Source organism: Delphinus delphis, chromosome 5 (genome assembly GCF_949987515.2).
Source record: "Delphinus delphis chromosome 5, mDelDel1.2, whole genome shotgun sequence".
Taxonomy (NCBI): domain Eukaryota; kingdom Metazoa; phylum Chordata; class Mammalia; order Artiodactyla; family Delphinidae; genus Delphinus; species Delphinus delphis.
This window is the reverse complement of record NC_082687.1, coordinates 36,132,590-36,153,299: the sequence shown is the minus strand read 5'-3', so window position 1 is coordinate 36,153,299 and position 20,710 is coordinate 36,132,590. Positions and strand designations below refer to the sequence as shown.

The window sequence follows — 20,710 nt, the reverse complement described above, 5'->3', positions numbered from 1 at the left end:
CCAGGCTATCAGCAGTGAAAGCGGGGAGTCCTAACCACTGGACTGCCAGGGAATTCCCTATGTGATTTATTAAGAAGAACAAAATGGGTTATAGTGAGACTACTCCAATTAAAAAACAGCAGCTGCTGGTGTTTGAACTTTGGAACATAGTCTTCAATGCAGTTTTATGAAGGTGGGTCTATAATTATTATTTAGCAACGATCTAAGACTGAGTTCAGGGTCCAAAATCAATTTTCAGAGGTTCTAATGAGAGTTATTGCCAAAATGAGCAACACCCCAATATTTCTTTACCCCTGATCTTGATACTGTTATATGGATATGAGGCTATTTCTTTTGGTTTTAATTAGAACATTTAACTACACAAATAATGAATGAATACTTCCTTGTGAAAAGCACATTAAAACAGAATTTTAAAGCAAGAAACTCCCTAAACCACCAAACTACCACCTACTCCCTCCACCCTGATCTGGTGCTCCTTCTTGATAGATTTTTGTAAAGTATATCCTTTCAGACCTTTGCTCCACATTAATATGCCTGCAGAGGACCTGGCAGATTCATTTTGAAAAGTAAATTAGCATGTCTCTCGTTAAAAGTGAAGTGACTCACTTTTTTCCCCCCAAGCTTGCCCAGGTAGAGGCTGTTTCAATTTAAAACTCATAGTATGCCTTTAAGGTATATGAAATATCTTAAAGGTTGATTGAATTTTGCAAAATGGAGTCACAACTCTTCTGGTATTTTAATGAGGCTGAGCATTTTGTGGCAAGCAGAAGTGAGTAGCAGAGAGAGCTGTTAGAGATGATCCTTTAGGAGCTCCTCCACGAAAACACCTGTGACATACTGCTATTTCGTCATTTAGCTTTGGCTGGTATTTATTTTTGATATCATACTAGATTTTGTTTTAGGATTAAGTGATGTTTTCTGTATATTTATTGTGTGTGTTAAGTGGTGGGGCAGGTAATGAAGGTGATATCCTTGAAAGATTTAGCTGAGTGATTTTTATCATGAGAAAGCCGGTTGTGAATTCTTTGCACGTGCACAAAGCGGGAGCTGAAAACATTTTCCATTCTTTGAAGCAACATTTCTTCTGCCTTCAAACATGGAGCCACTTTGGTTTCTCATTTTAAAATGCATTTATGAGTGATACGGTTTAATGACAAAAAAAAGTTGGACATTTTTTCATAAAGCCAATGTGCAAAATGTTCTCTGATCCCCGGATTGTAGGAGTAGAGAACATAGAAACAAAGGCCAGAAGATGGACTTAAAAAGTCAACAGGGGTGGCTTCCAAACTAAAAAAGTCACTTGCGTGACGAATAATCACCCAAGCCTGCTGTCCTTTTGCCTCTGTCACTTTGTGACGTATGTCTCCACTCTCTAATCCAGAGTTGCCTATCTTTTGTGAACAGACTTATGAGTTTTATGTTTTGCTCTATCCTTTGTACATTCAAACCAGAATGGCATAGTGCTGCTAAAACAGTGGAAAGACTCGTTCTTTTCGAGAATTAATGCACCCTGTCGATTTCAGGATTTACCCTGTCCTTCCCGCCAAATGTCTCTTGCATGCCCATGAAAATAACTACACAGGAGAAATTGCACTCTGTCCTCCGAGAGAGAATTTAACTTTTAAACTTGAGTCGGTCACATCCATCAGAGGAAGGTCTGTGCAAAGTGACCAGTCAAGGGTGATAAATGGGTAGTCAGCTGTGCACAGCCTGCCCTGTGGGCTGAGTTGCCATGGAAGCGCCTGGTGGCATTCGGGGATCCTGCATGACTAACCTAGATTAGCAGCAGGGCCCTTGGGCTCAGCCTGGGGAAGGTGCTTACAGCCAGATGATAGCAGAGCCAGCACGCCCCCCCACATCCCAAGCCCAACTTGGGCCTTCCTTCCCCTCCTTCCACATAGGCTCTTTCCTTTTCTGGTGCAGGGGAAAGAGAAAAAGGGGGATCACTCTCACTAATCCTTACAGAGCTGTGATTTCTTCATTTTATCTCAATGCTCTAATGCATGGGCCCAAGGAGAAGCATTTGAAAAGTGGGAGTAAATGTGCCCTGACAGGCCCCAGCATGGGGTTGACCAGACGACTGCATTCAGGGGCTGACTGGGCAGTTCTGAATTCCTCAGGAGTTTCACCACCTCTCTGAAAGCGAGCGCACCCTGGCAGGTTTTAGCTTTCCAAGCTTTGTTCAGGCTCCCGTGATGCTGATGGAGAGTGGTAGAATTCCGTCTTTGAAAACATCTGTGGCGCAGCCCACCTTAGTAATGGCTTGTGAGTCTCATATGTCACTGCTCTCTCTCACCAAGCACTGGAAATTGAAGCCTGTGGTTTCCCCCATCGGTCTTTCTAGTTCACTTAATAATAATTAAAAAAAAAAATGTGGTAGAGGAGGTGGTTTGATGTATTTTGCAGAAATCTTTCCGAGGCATCGGTGTTGAAACTTGCAGATGGTGGACAGTAGTATATGATCCAAAAGCAAGAACCTGCCTACTGCAAAGTAAAGTTATTCCCTATCTAAAAGTATTTTTGCACACTTTTGGTGGAACGTATGGATGTCTGCTGGGTGGTCCGAGTTTGCACCCGCCCCCCCCTCCCTGGGGGGGGCACGTCAGCACGTGGACTTGTTTTTGAATGCAGCCAGCTGCTTCACATCACCATGTGACTTGTCCACCACCCCCCCCCTCCCCCAGGTGGGGACTCCTGGGCTGACCAGAAAGCTGGCACTGAGGCCCTAGGAACATAGCCTAGGTCAGCCAGCCAGAAGTTAATGGGAGTGGAGCCCAGTATGGGCATATAATGGCTACTTTAGTGCAAGTTTATTTATAGCCTGTTCTTGAAAGAAATTAACGTGAAGAGCCCCTTAGCACATTAGAGATGACTTGTGAATCTAGAGGTTATTTTGGGGTCAGTGACCTTAAATCTGTAAACTTAAAAAAGGCTCTAACATAAGAATTGTAGCACAGCTTTTATAATTTGAAGAGCAACTTCATGCTGTCATGCCCCTCCCCTCCCACCCCCCACTCCCACCCCCAGTTAAGAGGGCCTTCTGGTGGGTCCATGGGCAGGGACAGACCTGTATGGATACATTTAAGGGAACATGTGTTTTATGACTCTGAGATGCTCTGCTGGCAGGGATAATACCTGAATTGTCGACGTGTACCTCTTTGAGACTAAGGGATTATAAGCAATTATGAGTGATTGTAAATTAGCACATTTTAGCATGCCTTCTTTGTTTGTTCTATTTAATATAGCCTGAAAGCTTTACTAGCCACCGAACTGTGACTCAGAACGGAAGCTTTGGTGTCAGGCGGCTTGCACTTGAATTTTCAGGTCTACCATTTAATAGCAAGTTGATCACTGAGCCTTATTTTTTTTCACCCGGGAAACGGGATTAATCATCTCCCTCTCACAGAGTAGTTGTGAATATTAAATAGGAGGCTGATGTGATTTGCCTAAAGCTGTCCCCACTGATTTGCAGGTGCCAAGTGGGGGCTGTCCTTGGCTCTGCTGCTCTCATAATTGCTATTGTTTCTTGGTAAGCCTAAAGCGATCCATACAGCCCCCAAAGACTGTGCTCTCTTGTACTCTTCAGAACCACCTAGAAACTTGTTTAACATTCAAATATCAGGTGCCACATCTGATTGAATCAGAAACCCTGGGGGCAGGTCTCTATGATCTGTGTTTGAACAAGTCCTCCCGGTGCTTCGATGCTCACTGAAGTTTGAGAACCTCTTATCTAATGCAAAGAGCCATGTAGAAATCAGTGAAGGAGAACTTGTACAGTCGTCCCTTGGTACCTGCAGGGGACTGGTTCCAGGACTGCTGCTGACATCAAAATCCGTGGATGTTCAAGTCCCTCATATGAAATGGCCTAGTATGGTCCTTCCAAGTCTGTGAGTTCCACATCTCCAGACATGGAGGGTCAACTGTAACTCACTCTCTGTGAACAGTGACAAAGTCTGACAAGCCTGATGTTGGGGTGAGGTTATCCTGTGAGAGCAGGAATGCTTTTTTTCCTTCATACCAGAGGAAAAACTGCCACCTTTAATTAAGAGAAGTGGTTGTCAACTTGTAATTATTCAAAGGTAATTACAGAGTTTACGAATCACGTAGGACATTTACTGCTTCCTAAAGTCCCCTCATTTAAAATTCTTCCATCCACCCCCTCCTTGCTTGCACCTTGGTTTAAAAACAACAGTGGTGTGTAAGAGGCTGAACAATGGTTTACTCATGCTACTAATTGTGTTAATGTTTTTAAAATGTTTTTCCTGATTTCAAAATGGAACCAAGAAAAAGATCATGAAAAAATTTGCCTGATACTTTAACAAACCATTCCTTAAGCCATTGTAAACTTAATAATAAGTAAAAGCCAAATAAACCAGAAAGCTGCCCAGTATGACCGGCAAAACCCTGTTAGTTGCAAGGAGAAGGTAGACAGCCTAGAAGAATGAGGGCTCACAGCTTATCCTATGTCATCATCCTGGGGCTTGGACTGGTCACTTCCTGTTTCTTCTGCCGCCTTCTGCCCTGCCCAGGGGCCTTGGTGAGTGAGACCCAAGAGGGAGTTGCCCAGCAGACAGTGTGGGTGAAAGTGAGTTTCTCTCACCAAGTTTAGGCCTCATAAAACTCATCCTACCAGTGACACTTGTGATATCTTTTCCTCACCTCACTATTTTTGGGTTTCTCAATTGAAGGGTGATGGTGAATAAGAAAAAAAAATACACTCAAAGCTCATCTCAGAATTGGTATAATATTACATATGTCTGCCAGTGAAATCTGGGTGTGGCTTTTAAACTTTTTTTTTTTTTTAAACTAATGAAGTCAGATCTTTAATTAAGCAGAATCCTTAATTTAGTAGAATTCCTGCCCGGTAGGAGGCCTGTGCCTCAAGTTTTGAATCCCAAAGCAGTAAGCCAGTGTTGGGAATTTCGTAAAATTGGGTTCTTCTCATTATTTTTGTAGCAGCTTTGATTATTTTGGAATAAAAATCTAGAAGTGTGCTAAAGCCTAACTGATGCTGAGACAAGGCCGAGCTGATCGATTTAGAAATACTTTAGTAATTTTAAAACCACTGTAGCTTTTCTTAAATGTGTGTGCAGTTGACAGGAAAGTTAAGCAAGGACCCCGAGCAGCCTGATAGTTGAGATGCTACTGTTACACACTCTCGCTTTTCAGTCTGGGACTGAGAATTTTGCCATTTGGGGTGCCCTTTCTGAGGGAAAGGTAGCGATTACTTGGAAGTGGGCAGAACTCTGCCTCTTAAAGCAGAGCCATAGGCCAGGAACATTCAGCAAGCAGTCAAGCTATAGAAACTCCATTGACATAACCAGCAGGAACAGACAAGGGAGAACTCCCTTTGTGGTGAGACTAGCAGAGCAGACACCCTTGCAAAGCAGCTTCCCCTTCTATGTGCATCCTGTGTGGGCTGTCTGTACCAGGTAGCTTTGCAAAAGAGAAGCTTGGGAGTTCAAGTTGCTTAGAGGACGGTTGCATGCCCTACCCCTCCCTGCAAACAAAGTGGCTGTGAAGCAAGTTTGAAGGGAAAAAATTATTTCCTGATCAACCCTCTTTTTTGACTCCCATGGTTGGATGTTAATGTTACACATTGTGTGTGTGTGTGTTTTGAGCCAACAAGAATTACCAAAATTGGGGCTTCCCTGGTGGTGCAGTAGTTAAGAATCCACCTGCCAATGCAGGGCATGCGTGTTCTAGACCTGGTCCATGAAGATCAGACGTGCCGTGGAGCAACTAAGCCTGTGTGCCACAACTACTGAGCCTGCGCTCTGGAGCCTGCGAGCGACAACTACTGAGCCTGTGAGCCACAACTACTGAAGCCCACGTGCCTAGAGCCTGTGCTCCTCAACAAGAGAAGCCAGTGCAATGAGAAGCTCTTGTACCGCAATGAAGAGTAGCCCCCACTCGCCACAACTAGAGAAAGCCCACGTGCAGAACGAAGACCCAACGCAGCCAAAAATAAATAAATTAAAAAACAAAAAGAATTACCAAAATCATAAAACAATTGAAAGGAATTCTTGAGTGATCAACAGGTCCATTGTGCTGCTGTCAACTAGAAATAAGTCTGTGTGAAATGTGTGGGATTCAGACTTCTTAAAGAAGACTTCATAAGCCAGTTTCTGTTTTAGTTTTTCCTAAGTGTTTTTAGTATGTTGACTAACATAAATGTTCACTTTGCTGTTCTCTTAAAATCTGATATCAAGATACCCGTCATCTAGGAAAAGTTTTTGCTATGGTGATCTAAACAGATAATTCTTTACTACATCCCAGTGAATTCAACAGGGTAGCTTAGCCTCCTGCACACACACACACACACACACCTCCCCGCTTCCCACAACCTGTGGATTGAAGGACTATGGAAATAGCAGACATTCATTTTTTAGATGATTATAATTTTTAAAAAACTGTTTTTGCACACCATGTCTTTCAGAGTTAAATTAAAAAATTACAGGTGATATACTGTAAGCATAGTGGCTGTTTTTAAATTAAAAAACATTTACTGTTTAGCTTCTATGCAAAGTACCATGCTTTAGCACCAGGAGGCAGAAAAATATGAGAGGTTCTATTATGATGGGCTTGACATTTAAGGTGAAAGGGGAGAAGGGGAGAGAACCAATCAGTATATTAAGTCAGGTGGATTTGAGAAAGTCTTTAGAGTGGGTGAAATTGGAATCACTCCCGATCTTCGCTGGTAGCTGAAAATTGGGGATAGGAGTATGTGGTTGAGAGAGACGGAGAGGAAATTCCGTGTGATTAGACTGAAAGCATCGAAGTCCAGGATATCACCGAGTAGCAGGGAGTGGTCTGGCATGACTGAAATACAGAGGTGGTTTGAGGGAGTTTTGTAGGTAAACTGGTCCTGGAAGAATGGTTATCTTTCAGTAAAAGGGGGGTCTGGGGTGGGGGTGGGTTAGAGCAAGAGGCTGCCCTTTACCGGGTGTGTTTGGGGAATGGACATGACTGTTAGGTAGAATGCATATGGTAGGCCTGCAGGGAGACAGGAAGGTAATTTCTAGGGTAGGTCTGTGCTAGATTATGGGGGAATTTTAATGCCAAAGCAAGGGTTGAGAGTTTATTCTGCAGTAGCAAAGAGCCATTGAATGCTGATTATTTTAAAATACGGATGGTGACATGAGAACCAGAGCCTTAGATCGGATTTCTCTCCTTGAGAAGGCTAAATTAGAGGGACAAGATGTGGAGGCAGGGAGACCGGTAAGTAGGCTCTTGTCAGAGGAAGTCAGAGAAATTCTGAGAGGGCCTAGGTGCCGGGAAAGGGGTGAGGGAGCGTGTCTGACATCAGGGCTAGAATTTCTAAGGTACATAGAGCCTTGGAGAAACAGTTGAATATTTTCCAATTTATTCACATAATGTTGGGGGGAAAGATTCAATAGATACTCTAAAGCAAGTCTATGAGGACAAAAATCTTAATAGTTCTTATTTTCATTATTGTTACATATCACATGTCGGGGTTGGGAGGGCGTGGCCCGAGTTGCTGACCTAAGGCAAGCCCACTTTTGGTTTGCATGCTAAAACTGCACTCTTTTGGGTTTCCAGCTTCGTGATTTGTTTGCCAGTAGATGCATTTTTAACCCCTTTGGTGCCGGGGCTGATGAGTTAGGATACATTTTTATGTGGTTTAAGTAGTGCGATCAGATTATAGTTTCTCAGTAGGTAGAGCTGACGTCTAAAATTGGATTTTCCCATCCTTGACATTTGAAATGAGAAATAAAAGTTATCTTTTCAGGTTTACATGTCAAGACTCTTCCAGTAGAGTAGGCTGAGAATAAAGTAAATGCTGTTTTGGGTGCCTGGTAATCTTTTAATTATGAAATAAGCCTTTGGATTTTAATCTTCCAAAATATAAAATACTGATCCAGGAAAACAGCCTTTTTAAAGTTCACATCCTGCTGACTCCGTCAGATGAAAAGCGTCCACCTCTACCCTGTATTTCGCAAGGCGAAAGTAAAAATATCATTAATCTTGTCTCAGTCCCACCACTGACTATAAAAGACTCTTCCATTTGGAGTCAGTCCTGAGCCATGAAGCCAGTAGCCCAGAGTGAACGCTTAGTTTTCCAGAACCAGGACCCGAAGCTGGAGGGTCGCGGCCAGCTGACTGAGGCCTTAATCTAGGAGTGGGACGAGGGACTTGGGTTTTCTTTAAACCAGCTCCCTTGTCATAGAGGCTTCCTGAGCTGTCCTTGCCTCCCTCACACGTGTACGTATGCACAGCAAAGCTTGGATACTGATAAACTTTGTTTTTGTTCTTTTGTGGCATCTGAAGCAGCTTGTACAATGAAGACAGAAACCTGCTTCGAATTAGAGAGAAGGAAAGACGCAACCAGGAAGCTCACCAAGAGAAAGAGGCATTTTCTGAAAAGATTCCCCTTTTTGGAGAGCCCTACAAGGTAATTTCTTTCTTTCTTTTTTTTTTTTTAAATTTATTTATTTTATTTATTTTTGGCTACATTGGGTTCTTCGTTGCTGCGCGGGCTTTCTCTAGTTGGGGCGAGCAGGGGCTACTCTTCGTTGCAGTGTGCGGGCTTCTCATTGCAGTGGCTTGTCTTGTTGCGGAGCATGGGCTCTAGGCGCGTGGGCTTCAGTAGTTGCAGCATGCGGGCTCAGTAGTTGTGGCGTGTGGGCTCTAGAGCACAGGCTCAGTAGTTGTAGCGCACGGGCTTAGTTGCTTCCGCAGCATGTGGGATCTTCCCTGACCATGGCTGGAACCCGTGTCCCCTGCATTGGCAGGTGGATTCTTAACCACAGCACCACCAGGGAAGTCCTACAAGGTAATTTCTTGAATATGAGAAAGTCTGATTTATCACCATATTTGACTTCATGATGAAAGTGAGTTTGAACAAGGGTCACACTTGTGAAAATAAGACAACTTATCCTAGAGATCGTTTTTGAAAACAAAATATGAAAATCTTCTGAACCTCGGTAAGTCAAAATTACCAAAGTTTGTGGTTTTCTTTTGTAATGTTCGTCTCCTGTATTTAGTAATATTTGTCCGTGGCAGGCTTCTCAGCAGGGGAATTGAGTCGAAATTGCATGTTAAATTCGATGTTACACATTAAATTGAGGTGTTTCTTTTCTAATGGCATTATGTAACATGGTTTACTAAACAATGGTTTTCCTCCCCCTCTTTTTCCCCCTCAATATCTAACTCTGCTGTCTTTTCTTTTTTTAGACAGAAAAAGGTGATGAGCTATCCAGTCGAATACAGAACATGCTGGGAAACTATGAAGAGGTGAAGGAGTTCCTTAGTACCAAGTCCCACCCTCAACGCTTGGATGCTTCTGAAAATAGGTTGGGAAAGCCAAGATACCCCTCATTTCCTGAGAAGGGGAGCAGCATTCCATCTCACTCCTTCCACACTAGTGTCCACCACCAGCCTATTAATACTCCTGCCTCTGGACCACTTCCTATTGGTACCATTAGCCACAACCCAAAGATGGCGCAGCCAAGAATGGAACCAATGCCAGGTCTCCATGTCAAAAACTATGGCCCACCGGACACCCAGCACATGACCCAAGATCGCCTTGGTCAGGAGGGGTACAGCTCTAGTCATCACAAAAAGGGTGACCGCAGGGCTGATGGAGACCACTGTGCTTCAATGACAGACTCAGCTCCAGAGAGGGAGCTTTCTCCTTTGTTCTCTTTGCCTTCCCCAGTCCCCCCTTTGTCACCTGTACATTCCAACCAGCAGACTCTTCCCAGGACGCAAGGAAGCAACAAGGGTCACAGCAGTAACAGTAACAATAAAGGCTACTGTCCGGCCAAGTCTCCCAAGGACCTACCGGTAAAGGTCCATGATAAAGAGACCCTTCAAGACAGTTCAGTAGCAGTTGCCAGCCTTGGGGTAGCCCCTCCCCAGCCACCTTCTCAGACTTTCCCCCCACCCCCCCTCCCCTCAAAAAGCCTTGCAATGCAGCAGAAGCCCACAGCTTATGTCCGGCCCATGGATGGTCAAGATCAGGCTCCTAGTGAGTCTCCTGAACTGAAACCACTGCCAGAGGACTACCGACAACAGAGTTTCGAAAAAACAGACTTAAAAGTGCCTGCCAAAGCCAAGCTCACTAAGCTGAAAATGCCTTCTCAGTCAGTCGAGGTGAGTGGACGTTCGTATCTGAGGCAATTCCAGTGTGAAGAAAGATTTGAGGTGGAAGTTTCTGGAGGTTTAGGGGCAGGGGTGTCAGTAGCCTTTGTTCAGGAAGATTCCTTTCTGGCTTTAGGATCTTGTTGACCCACAAGAAACTCAGGTCTGAAGTGAATTACTGATGACAGATATTGAAATGTGATTTGTAGAAAGTTAAAAAATCTTTTTATTGAGCCATGATTTACATACAGTAAAATATAGAGACGGGAAGAGGATAGTTTGCTCTGTTTTGAAAAATGGATACACCTGAAAAATGGATACACCTATACAACCCACAACCCAATTGAGGCAGAGGACATTTCTAGCATGAGAGTTTCAGGAAGGTTTTGAGCTGTCTTTGATTTTTGGGGGCTTTGGGGAACACTGACTTCTTTAAAGACACTGTAAAGAAAAAAATTTTTTTTGGTTAATACTTCCTCAGCCCCAGTTAGTTTTTCCTGAGATCCAAACCATAAAAAAGTGAAAACAATAAGTCAAAATGTTGGAGGAGTATTAATTTTTAAAGATTTGTCCCCTATAAATTATAAGAAACTGTGAAACTGAATTTCTGTTCTAATATATTTTATTTACCACCTACAAAAGAAGAGTGGAGGTGTGATGACATCTCATTTGAGAGAGTCACAAATATAGAATGTTATTCAACTGTGGCTTTTTCAAGTAAACAACATACTTTATCTTTTTAAACAAAGGAAAAATTCCCTTTTCTGCTCCTTTGACAAATGGCAACGTGGTGTTTGAATGAGAAGAATCAGAGCACACATTCTATCACTGAAATTCTAAATTAACACCGGTTACTCAAATTCAGATTTGTAGTGCAAAGTGAAATGTTTGAAGTGAATTTATTTTAGCGCTTATCTGTTAAGGTAAAGTCTGTGGTTGAGTTACATCAATTGTATAAACATTCTAATTTGCATATCCAGTCCTCAAAGACTTGTATGTGCACCCAGATACCAGCTTTACATCAGTTTTACATAGTGCTAGAAGGCAAAATTCCTTAAGGTTTAAAAAAAGAAAGCAAAAAAAAATTCCAGGATCCATAGCTGGAAAGATAACCCTTATCTTGAAGGAGGAAAATCTGTTCCTTTGTGGTGTCAGCTTTTGGTTTAGAAGAGGTTAGGGTTCTGTCCATAGTCAGCTGTTGAGCTGGAGTGTCTCTGGATGTCTTCAGAATGTGACTGGTTTGGAGGCTGAGGAAAAATTGGAAAGGAGTAAAGCACGTGGTAGAAATGACCAAGATGGCAGAACAATCCCTATAACCCCGTAAGCTATGCAGATTCACTGCAATGAGCCATTTATTGAACATTTTGTGCTCTGTTGGGTGGTAGGGGTAGGGAACAGAATGAAGGTGGAGAAGAATAAAGTGAGATCTTCCCACCTCCTATGGTCAGTCAGCCTACCTTATAATTCAGAAAGAACTTAATGGAATTTTCTTTATTTATCAAATAAGGTCTGTTATATTTTCCTAGTTTAAAAAGAAAAAAAAGGTAAGGGGACAATTTAACATGTTTTCTTTAAAAAGAAAACTAAGCAACTAAAAATTGCTTTAAAACAATTCTAAGACCAATTAGTAAATATTTGCATTGCCTACCAAATACCCAACCATATGTATAAGCACAGAGTGGGATGCCAGGGAAGTACTGGTCCCTGCCCCAGAGAGATGACAGTCTAGCGTGGAGATCAGCCTACACATGTGAAACAATCAGAGAACTGTCTGCTACTAGGTGCATAGAGAAAGTTTCAAACATCAGCCTTAAGACAGTGAACCCATGTAAATTCAGCCAACAGGTTTTCTGGTAGACCTTTTAGGTTAGAGGATCCCGGTTAACCTTTTGCTTTCCTGGTGAAAAAAAGATAAGGTGAGTTGAGATTTCTCCAGGGTTTTACAGCTCCTCAGATTTAATACATATTTCAAACATAGGACCACATTAGATGGTCCTTGCATATTTTCTGAGTGGACAGTTGAACAAAATCATTCATAGATGTGGTAAGAGAATGGGATTTTCTTGGCTTTTCTTGACCTGCTGTCAACAATTGAGTAGATGTAAACATTTCATCTTCGGCCTGTGTTTGCAGTCAACCTTCATTTTAACATGATGGCTCCCTCTGGCCTCTAATCAGTGTTCTGAGGCCAGTGGCAGCTGTGGTGCTAACTGCCTTGGAGCCCCTGGGTGGTGTTGGTGGCATGGGAGGATGGAGCTGAGGGGTCAGGCAGATGGAGGGCTCTGGGCAAAGAACTTGTAATGAAGGGGGAGTAAGTCTGGGAAACAGGGATATTGGTGCTTTCCGGCGAGCGTTTAGATTTGGTTTAGTAAGATCTCATGTTTCACAGACTTACCATTAATTTTCTGTTTGTAGACCCAATAAAATGGCTATTTTTTTAAGGTTTTAAAAACATGTAGGGGCTTACCTGGTGGCTCAGTGGTTAAGAATCCGCCTGCCAATGCAGGGGACATGGGTTCAAGCCCTCGTCCGGGAAGATCCCACATGCCACGGAGCAACTAAGCCCGTGCGCCACAACTACTGAGCCTGCGCTCTAGAGCCCGTGCTCCGCAACAGGAGAAGCCACCGCAATGAGAAGCCCGTGCACAGCAACGAAGACCCAGTGCAGCCAAAAATAAATAAATAAAATAAATAAATATATTTTTAAAAAAGCATTTTTAAAAAACCATGTAGATTGGATTTTAAAAATCTCAAATTAAAAAAAGTATATATATTTTTTTGGCTGTGTCGGGTCTTAGTTGTAGCACGTGGGATCTTTAGTTGTGGCATGCGGGCTCTTTATTAGTTGTCAGATTTTAATATTCTGGTGAGTCAAAGGAAAGCATAGAGGTGGGGGACAGCAAAAGTGGGGAATTAACCCCAGAGCAGGTAAATTCTGAATATAGAACCGGAATAGTAGCAATATCTTGGGCTGCTTGTGGCATTGGGGCAGAAGGATAGAGAATGCCAGGGTGGAAGGGGAAGTTGGCTGTTGGTAGAGCCATGGGAAGGGGCATGGGGATAGCTAAGTGGTTTTCCTTTATTTGCTGAATTTGTCCTAAGGCAAGTCGGAGGAGGTTTTCTTTCCTGGCATTCTGAGTGTGTGGGTTTTGTGGTTTGTTTCATTGCTCCCCTCCCCCACTGCTTCCATCAAACAGTATTTAAAAAAAATGGACCAAGATGGGAAAGTCATCTTGTCTGTCTGGCACTCCTTTATTCTCAAGCCACATACGTATGAGTTCCTTGCTATTTTCTGTCCTTTCACTTCATGGGAAACACTTGGTTTGTGTATTTTAGTTGGTTCTCCTAAATAATGGTATTCCTTTCTGGGATAAGTGATGCTCACTGTTAACACTTAGTCTTTCCTAAAATCCTACAGGAAAAAAATTATCAAAAGGTCAACATTCTGACTAAATAGAGGCTAGAGCACACAGTGTGCACTGGATTTTTCTCTGGGCATGTTGGTTTTAGTTTTGTGTCAACTGGAAGATGTATAGCATCTTGAAATGACCCATCTGAGGATATAACCAGGACTCCACGATCTCACATGGATGCCTTCCAGCTGTAGAGTTGCCACATCAGAGACCGAATTGCCCAAACGGAAGGCTGAGATTCCTTGTAGCTCTTTCTACCGGAAGTTAACAAATGGGAGTGAGAGGAAAACCAAGGCATCTCTGTGTGAGCGTTCCTGAGTGTGGACCCTGGACTGGAGTGGATGTGCTTAGAGGCAGATAGGCATTTTACTGAAAGGGAGAAATGGATTAAGTTGAGGTGGGCATATTAAATTGTATACTGGATTTAGAATATTAGAATTTTAAGGGTAAACCTACAGCCCTTTCATGTTGTAAATAAAGCCTAGAAAGGTGAGGTCACTTAATTTTGCTACAGTTTAGTTAGTAGCAGAGCCAGAGTTAGAATTCTCAGTTCTGTGATCTTTCTACCTCTGCTTGTTAAGTATGTATGGAGACCATAGGAGGATCTTGAGCATGGGAGTGATATATCTACTTTCTCTTTCTGAAAAAGATCATTCTGGCTCCTGGGTGGAGAATGGCTTGGAGGGGCAAGGGTGGCAGAAGTAGGGAGGCCAGCTAGGGGGTGGGAAATGACGATGGCTTGGCGTAGGATAATAGCAGTGGACATGGTGAGAAGTGGATAGATTCCAAATATATTGGGCAGGGGAGTAATAGGGCTTTGTGATTGACTGGAGGTGGGAGTGGGCCTGAGGTGCGAGGGAAAGTGAGGCATTAAGGAAGGTCCTACTGGAAAGGTGTGGATGGTGGGATGATACCTGCTCCTGAGATGGAGCTGACCTGGGTGGAACAGGTTTAGAGGGAAAACCAGGATGCTCTGGATGGATCACATACTAAGTTTGAGATGCTGTTATATATCCAGGTAGACATGACAAGTTGGCAGTCATCAGTAGTAGATCAGCCCAGGGAAAATGATGTTTGGATGTTTGTGGCGGGGTAAGAATCACAGGAGTGGAGATAAACGAAATGGAGCCAGCATTCAGTTAGCACACAGCACAAGTTAGTCAAGTCAGGAAAATAGGCAAGAGAGTAACAAACCACTCCAAGAAGAAGTCCGGGAAGGGGGTGTCTCAGCACAAGCAGCGGTCTGTCTAGCAACCGTCTCGGTCCAGCAGTGGTCTTGGGACAAGCTTGAGTGCGAAGTAGCCCTCTGCTTGGACAGAGCCTCCAGCAGTGCCCACGTGGAACAGCTCTCAGCAGGGGGAAATTGGGTCCTCCAGGGAAGAACCTTCAGTTGCTCAGCTCAGTGGGCTCATTTTAAGGAGTTTATCAGTGGGTGTAATGGTCTTACTCTAAGACATTCATAGTCCTATGGTAGACTTTTCAAAACAACTAATACAGAAGTTCACATTGGCCACTGGGACTCCATTTTGAACTACTTAACATAGCTTAAATCCTGTAAGTTTCACACAAGATGAGTAGAAATCATAACACAAAAGAAATCTCATCTTAATACTGGGAATAATAAATTTGGGCTGTGTTTGCCTGTGGTGGGTATTTAAAGCTTTGGGACCAGGCAGGTGTAGCTGAGAAGGCCCTAAACCAGGCCCTCCCTGGCTTAGCTTTACCTGTGGCAAGGGCAGGAGCGGGAAGAAATGGGGTCCTGCTGGGTCTTCAGAAGCAGAAATTGAAGATCATCTTGAAAACTTGAGAATCTGCTTATAAATTAGGGGAAGTTATAGGTTTCTGTTTTTTCACTTAGGGTTTGAAGTGTACGTGTAAATAATACAATTACCTTAATTTAAGCAAATAAGTCACTGGATCCTAGCAGAATTTACCGTCAATTTAAATTTGCTACTGCTTCTACTTCCTTATATGGCCCTACTCCATTGCCCTCCAGAGAAATCTGGCTTTCAGTCCTGATGGTTTCTGATTTCTGCAGAGCAATTGCTCTTTTCCTTGTGGCCTCTCATGACATGATTTGGGAACATTTTCTGATACCAAATCCTTCCACCTAATTTCCAAGACTCAGGTGTCACCTGCAGCTGTGAATTCATTGTTGGACTACTTTGACTCACGGCAACTCTTAAATTATGCCTTCCGTTCTCAATAAACTGCCAGCCTAATGGAGTGAAGTAATCCACAGTGGAAAACTGTGATAGTGATTCACTTTGCATTCATGTATGCAAACAATCTTTCCTACTTTCTTATTTAGCTTTCTTATCTTAAATCCTGAAACGAGGAACTTCCCCATTATGAAATGATCTAACCCTTCAAGAGGTGCACTTTCAGTGTGTCGGTGGTGTATATCCTGCTGATGAGTCACTCAAAATATAGTTAAGCTCCCTCTCTCCCATATATATCATCAGTTCAGCAACTTTTAACTAAAATTTTTAGAGTACCAACTGTATGGCAGGCCTAATGCTGGGGATGGGGGGTGGTTACAATGGCGGGGAAACCCCAGATGATTCCAGTCCTCTTGGACCTTAATTATCTAGTTAGAAACTGACTCTGTTTAAGTAACCACTCAGATCAATGTGTAAGAACTTTGGCAAGTTCTATAAAGGAATCTATAAACTATTATAAGATTAATAAAGGGGTGTTGTGGCTTAGAATGTAGGAGCTTAGGGAAGAATTCTCTGGGGAAGTATTGAGTGAGACCTGAATGGTGAGTAGAAGTGAAAAATGTGAGGGGTTGTCTGAGTCCATTCGGACTGCTATAACAAAGTACCACAGACTGCGTAGCTTGTATGCAACAGAAATTTATTTCTCACAGTTCTGGAGGCTGGATGTCCAAGATCAAGGCACCAGTATGGTCATGTTCTCGTGAGGACTCTCTTCAGAGTTCCCAGCCGGTGCCTTCCTGCTGTGTCCTTACATGGTGGGAGGGGCTAGGACTTTCTCTCTGGAACTTCTTTTATAAGGCATTAATCCCATTAGTGAGTGCTCTACCCTCATGACTTAAACATCTCCCAAAGGCCCCCACCTCTTACTATCATCACCTTTGGGTTAGGTTTTCGGTCTGAATTTTGGGGACACATAAATATTCAGACTACAGTAGGTGTGTTAGAAGTTAAACAGCATCAGTATTCCAAGCAGAGGGAAAGTATATGCCAGTGGTTTATGCCACATGATATACAGAGACCATTATAAGTTTTCTTGGGTTCTAAACCCAGTACTGTAGGTCAAATGGAATTTGTGCATTCATTCTGTGCATTCATTCTGAAACTTGGTGGCAAGTCTGAATCACCTGGGGGAAGCCTGTTAAAAATACAAATGGTTAAAAATAAAAATTCCCAGGTCCCATCGTAGGAGATTGATTCAACAAGTATACAGGTGGGCTCAAGTACCTGTAGCTGATTCTCATGAGGTTTCTTCTAGCGCCTGGAAATGAAACTGTTCCAGAAGAGCTGATAACAGGCCACAAGGAGTTAGAGAAGGGCTCCCTTCCCACTGGTTCTGGAGTCTCCCTTGTGGGCCCTCAGACAAAATGATCACCTGAATTGATGGGACTACTTGTCCTGAGCAGGACGTGAGAGAAGCCTCAGGGAAGAAATAAGAGAATAGGGCCCCCGGAACTACATACACTCTTCCTCTACAGCTCATGTTTTTTTTTTTTTTTCTTCTTTGGGTCCCCAACATTTTCAAGCTCATGGGGAAAGTAAGATTCTGATACAGCCTTATCTAGCTTCTTCACTCAGTTATCTAAAAATGTTTTTATTGCAGTAGTTCTTTATTGGAAATTTAAGTTAGATTCCATGAGCTAGAGCTCAGGTAACTTGGGCAGACCTATGTGACTTAAATGTTTGTTGGGAAAATGATAGCAAGGTTTTCTGTGTGCACAGTTCCCTAACGATGTTGAGTGTCTGGGCAGAATACGTCCTATCTACAAGAAATAATGAATAGCAATAATCTGTATCTGCTTGGAGGATGGCTAAATTTTAGACCCCAAAATATCTAAATATAGAAGTTTAAAAATAGTGGCAAATGACTGACAGAAGTTTTAGAGCAGAAGTTGCAGGCAGCCTGAGGGCTAGACTGGACCTGCAGACTATTTTGTTTTGCCTGTATAATGTGTTTTTCTTTTTTCTTTTTCTTTCTTTCTTTCTTTTTTTTTTTGTCCTCCCTCTGAGCCAATATTTACAAACTGGAGAATTCTGGTGAAAAATCAGATTTTCAGTTTCACCAGCTAGAGCAGAGTAGATGCTGCCACCTTTAATTTCCTGATCCTGGCGAGTTTTTTTTGAGTTTGAAGAAACACTTTAAACTCTGAAGGAAACATTTTAAGTAATATAGGCAAAATATTTTTGGAAGAGCTCCAGAAATTGCTGGAAATGGGTTAGTGCAGAGAACAGAATTGTTTATAGAAGCAAGAAGAAAGCCTGCGATCGAACCTGGAACATCTTTTTGGGTGGTATTAATTGGAGTTGTTTTCCTTGTACGTTTTACTTTCCATTCCTTCTCAAAACGCCAGAAGTACATTTGGTACCAGGATAAGAAATTCCTGTTCCTCCTTGTTGTTTTCACACTTGAGATGTTTGTGGAGGGTTATTGGATCCCCCCTGGGTCCCTCATGCTGTGCCTCTGCCAGAATGGAGACATTCACCGCTTCAGAATCTTTCCAGGCTGTGCGCTCTCCCAGGCTCTCATGTGCCACCCGAGTCATTTTAGCTCCTCTCTAGATTAATTGTGTTTTATTCTCAGCCAACTGATAATCTTCAGGGACAGAAAACCAGATATTCCGAGGGGAGTCCTGCTGGCGACTGAGTTAGTGGTTTTGATTTGGGCTGTTTTGGTGGGGGCGGCCAATATGCATGAGATATTTCAGCCGAATTCTTTTTAAGAGAGGATTCTGGTTCATGTTATCATAACAAGTTTGTTTTTTTGTTTGTTTGTTTTTGGCCATGCATTTCTCCTCTCCATTTGCCAAGATCTATTTGAAAATCATTTTCCAAGGTTAACTCTGCGGCGTGTTCACATTTTCTAAGAACTTTCTAAGCAGTTAGTTTTACATTGATATTGTTCCTTTTTTAATTGTTGAAAGCCCTAGGTCGACCATTTTTCCCCCCTGCCAGATGTTCAGGGTCCACACACACCATTAGATTTCTCTTGAACTTCATTTTATTCCCTATTTAAGCTTGGCCTACTTTTTCTCTGCTTTTTTCCATCCCCCTAACCCTGTGGTAATTTGTCAAGCCCATTCTAATCTCCTTAATCCCTTTGGCTGAAAGGTTTTGAGGTTTAATGTTTTAATCTAGGGGCCTTAGTATTTAAGTAATTAGAGGTCCTATTTCTAGCTCTGTCCCTCAGATAAATCACCTTAGGGTTTTTTTGTTCCAATTTACAAAAAATAGAACTCCGAAAATTCATATTGGGCAAGATCGAAGCTTTGAACTGCACTGTATGAATTAAGAAAGGAAAGTAAATATTCTGTGCTATTCAGAGTCCCCGTACTCATTCTTACCAGCTCAGGCTTTATGGATTCTTTTCCTTGCAGCTCAATTTTTTAAATATTCTACCCCAAAGCAAACGTTTGCTATTGCATTTTAGAGAAGAAATTTTTAATAGAATTTCATGCTATAATTAGAGTGTATGTTACTTCCAACATTTTTTTCTCCTCATGCCTGAGAACATGTTAATTTGGGGAAAAAAAAATTTTTTTCCTATTACCAAATAATCTGGACATTCTTACAAAATGTTAAAAAAAATCTTTCCTGTCAGGAAAAATTTAGTCATAGAAGGATTCACTTTTTGCATTCTAGGTTTCTGCCATTTTGGTCAACAATATTTGAACACCCACTAGATACAGAGGGGAGCTGATAGGAGAGAAAGACACTTGACAGTACATTTATTACATAGTGTAAAAAATACAAAGTATAATCAGTATGAAAAGGTAATATGGAACTACTAATTATAGTCATATAATGCTCACACTGTTCTCTAGTGCACTTTGTGATAGGAACTGTTCCAAATGCTTTATGTGAATCAACTTAATCCTCACAGCCATCCCAGGTGGTAAGCACTGTTACTGTGGCTGTTTTACTGAGAGATTTACAGAGGTGCAGAAAGATTCATTTGTTCAAGTTTACCCAGGCCTTAAGTGCTGGATCTGGAATCCATATCCAAGTAGTTTGGCTCCAATCCATGCCCTTAACTATGATACCTACATTATATTGCCTTTCATTTTTTTTTAGAGTTGACTTTGGAAGCACTTTGGTTGGGTATTGACGAAAATGCATTCCAGGCTAAAGGATTGAGAGAAAAGACATAGAGGCAAGAAACGGTGCAAGATTTAGTAGGGGTAGCTGGGCCTTTGGTTCAAGGAGATCTGGTAGAGGCAAAGGAACTTGACCTCACTGTGTTGTCAGTTTATCCTTCTGTGGGGCTGCTGGATGCAGAGTCATCCATATGAAGTGCTTAAAACAGTACTGGGTACATAGGAAGAGCTCAGTAGGTGGTGGTAGGAGTGATTAGAGTTAAAATTTGAGCTGGGCTTTAAGGAACAAGGTAGGGCTATCAAAATGAGCAGGTAGAGTTGCTGAGGAGACAGGAAGACCCGAAACAGGCTCCCGTGTATTGGAGTACCCTTGAGCATGTGGGTGGGATCAGATCAAAGGGATCACGAATGCCCAGTTACGATGTTCTAGGTGAATAAAGCCCTAAACATTTGATTTTCAAGTGTTAGACAAATGAAGAGCCTAGGGAAAGAAAGCATTTGCTTGGGGGTTGTTTAACTTTTAAAAACTGGTTTGCCAAGGTGAGGAGCCACCGACTGCCCTTCCCATCCCTGCCTGATGGCACAGGGGCATCCTGCTCACCCCTGAAGAGCAGCTTTCCCATAGTTTGGCAACCCCTGGTGTAAATATTTCATTTTATAAAAGCTTATGCTCTCGGAAATACTTTACTGCCTCCCCCCAGTACATCCCCCCCCTTTTAATTCCCAAAGCACTTGCTTATTCCCTCTTGATTGTCACAGCAACCTCGTGAGTTAGGCAGGGCAGTTGGCACGAATCACCATTTTACATGCCATGGAACTGAGTCTCTAAGAAGTTTAATGATTTAAGTTCATAAGTGGTAGAGCTGGGGGCACGAAA

The 20,710-nt window shown here is 42.5% G+C and overlaps 1 protein-coding gene across 6 annotated transcripts in view; it reads left to right on the top strand.

The window, feature by feature from the left end:
- Positions 1-20,710, top strand: part of AFF1 (ALF transcription elongation factor 1) — a 206,804-nt gene that overhangs the window by 106,622 nt on the left and 79,472 nt on the right. For 2 of the 6 annotated variants that reach the window (XM_060012204.1, XM_060012206.1), the window contains 2 exons: positions 8,296-8,416; positions 9,199-10,119. In XM_060012204.1, coding sequence (XP_059868187.1) covers positions 8,296-8,416; positions 9,199-10,119 — 1,042 coding nt within the window. The other 4 variants (XM_060012203.1, XM_060012205.1, XM_060012207.1 and 1 more) reach the window with 3 other exon arrangements.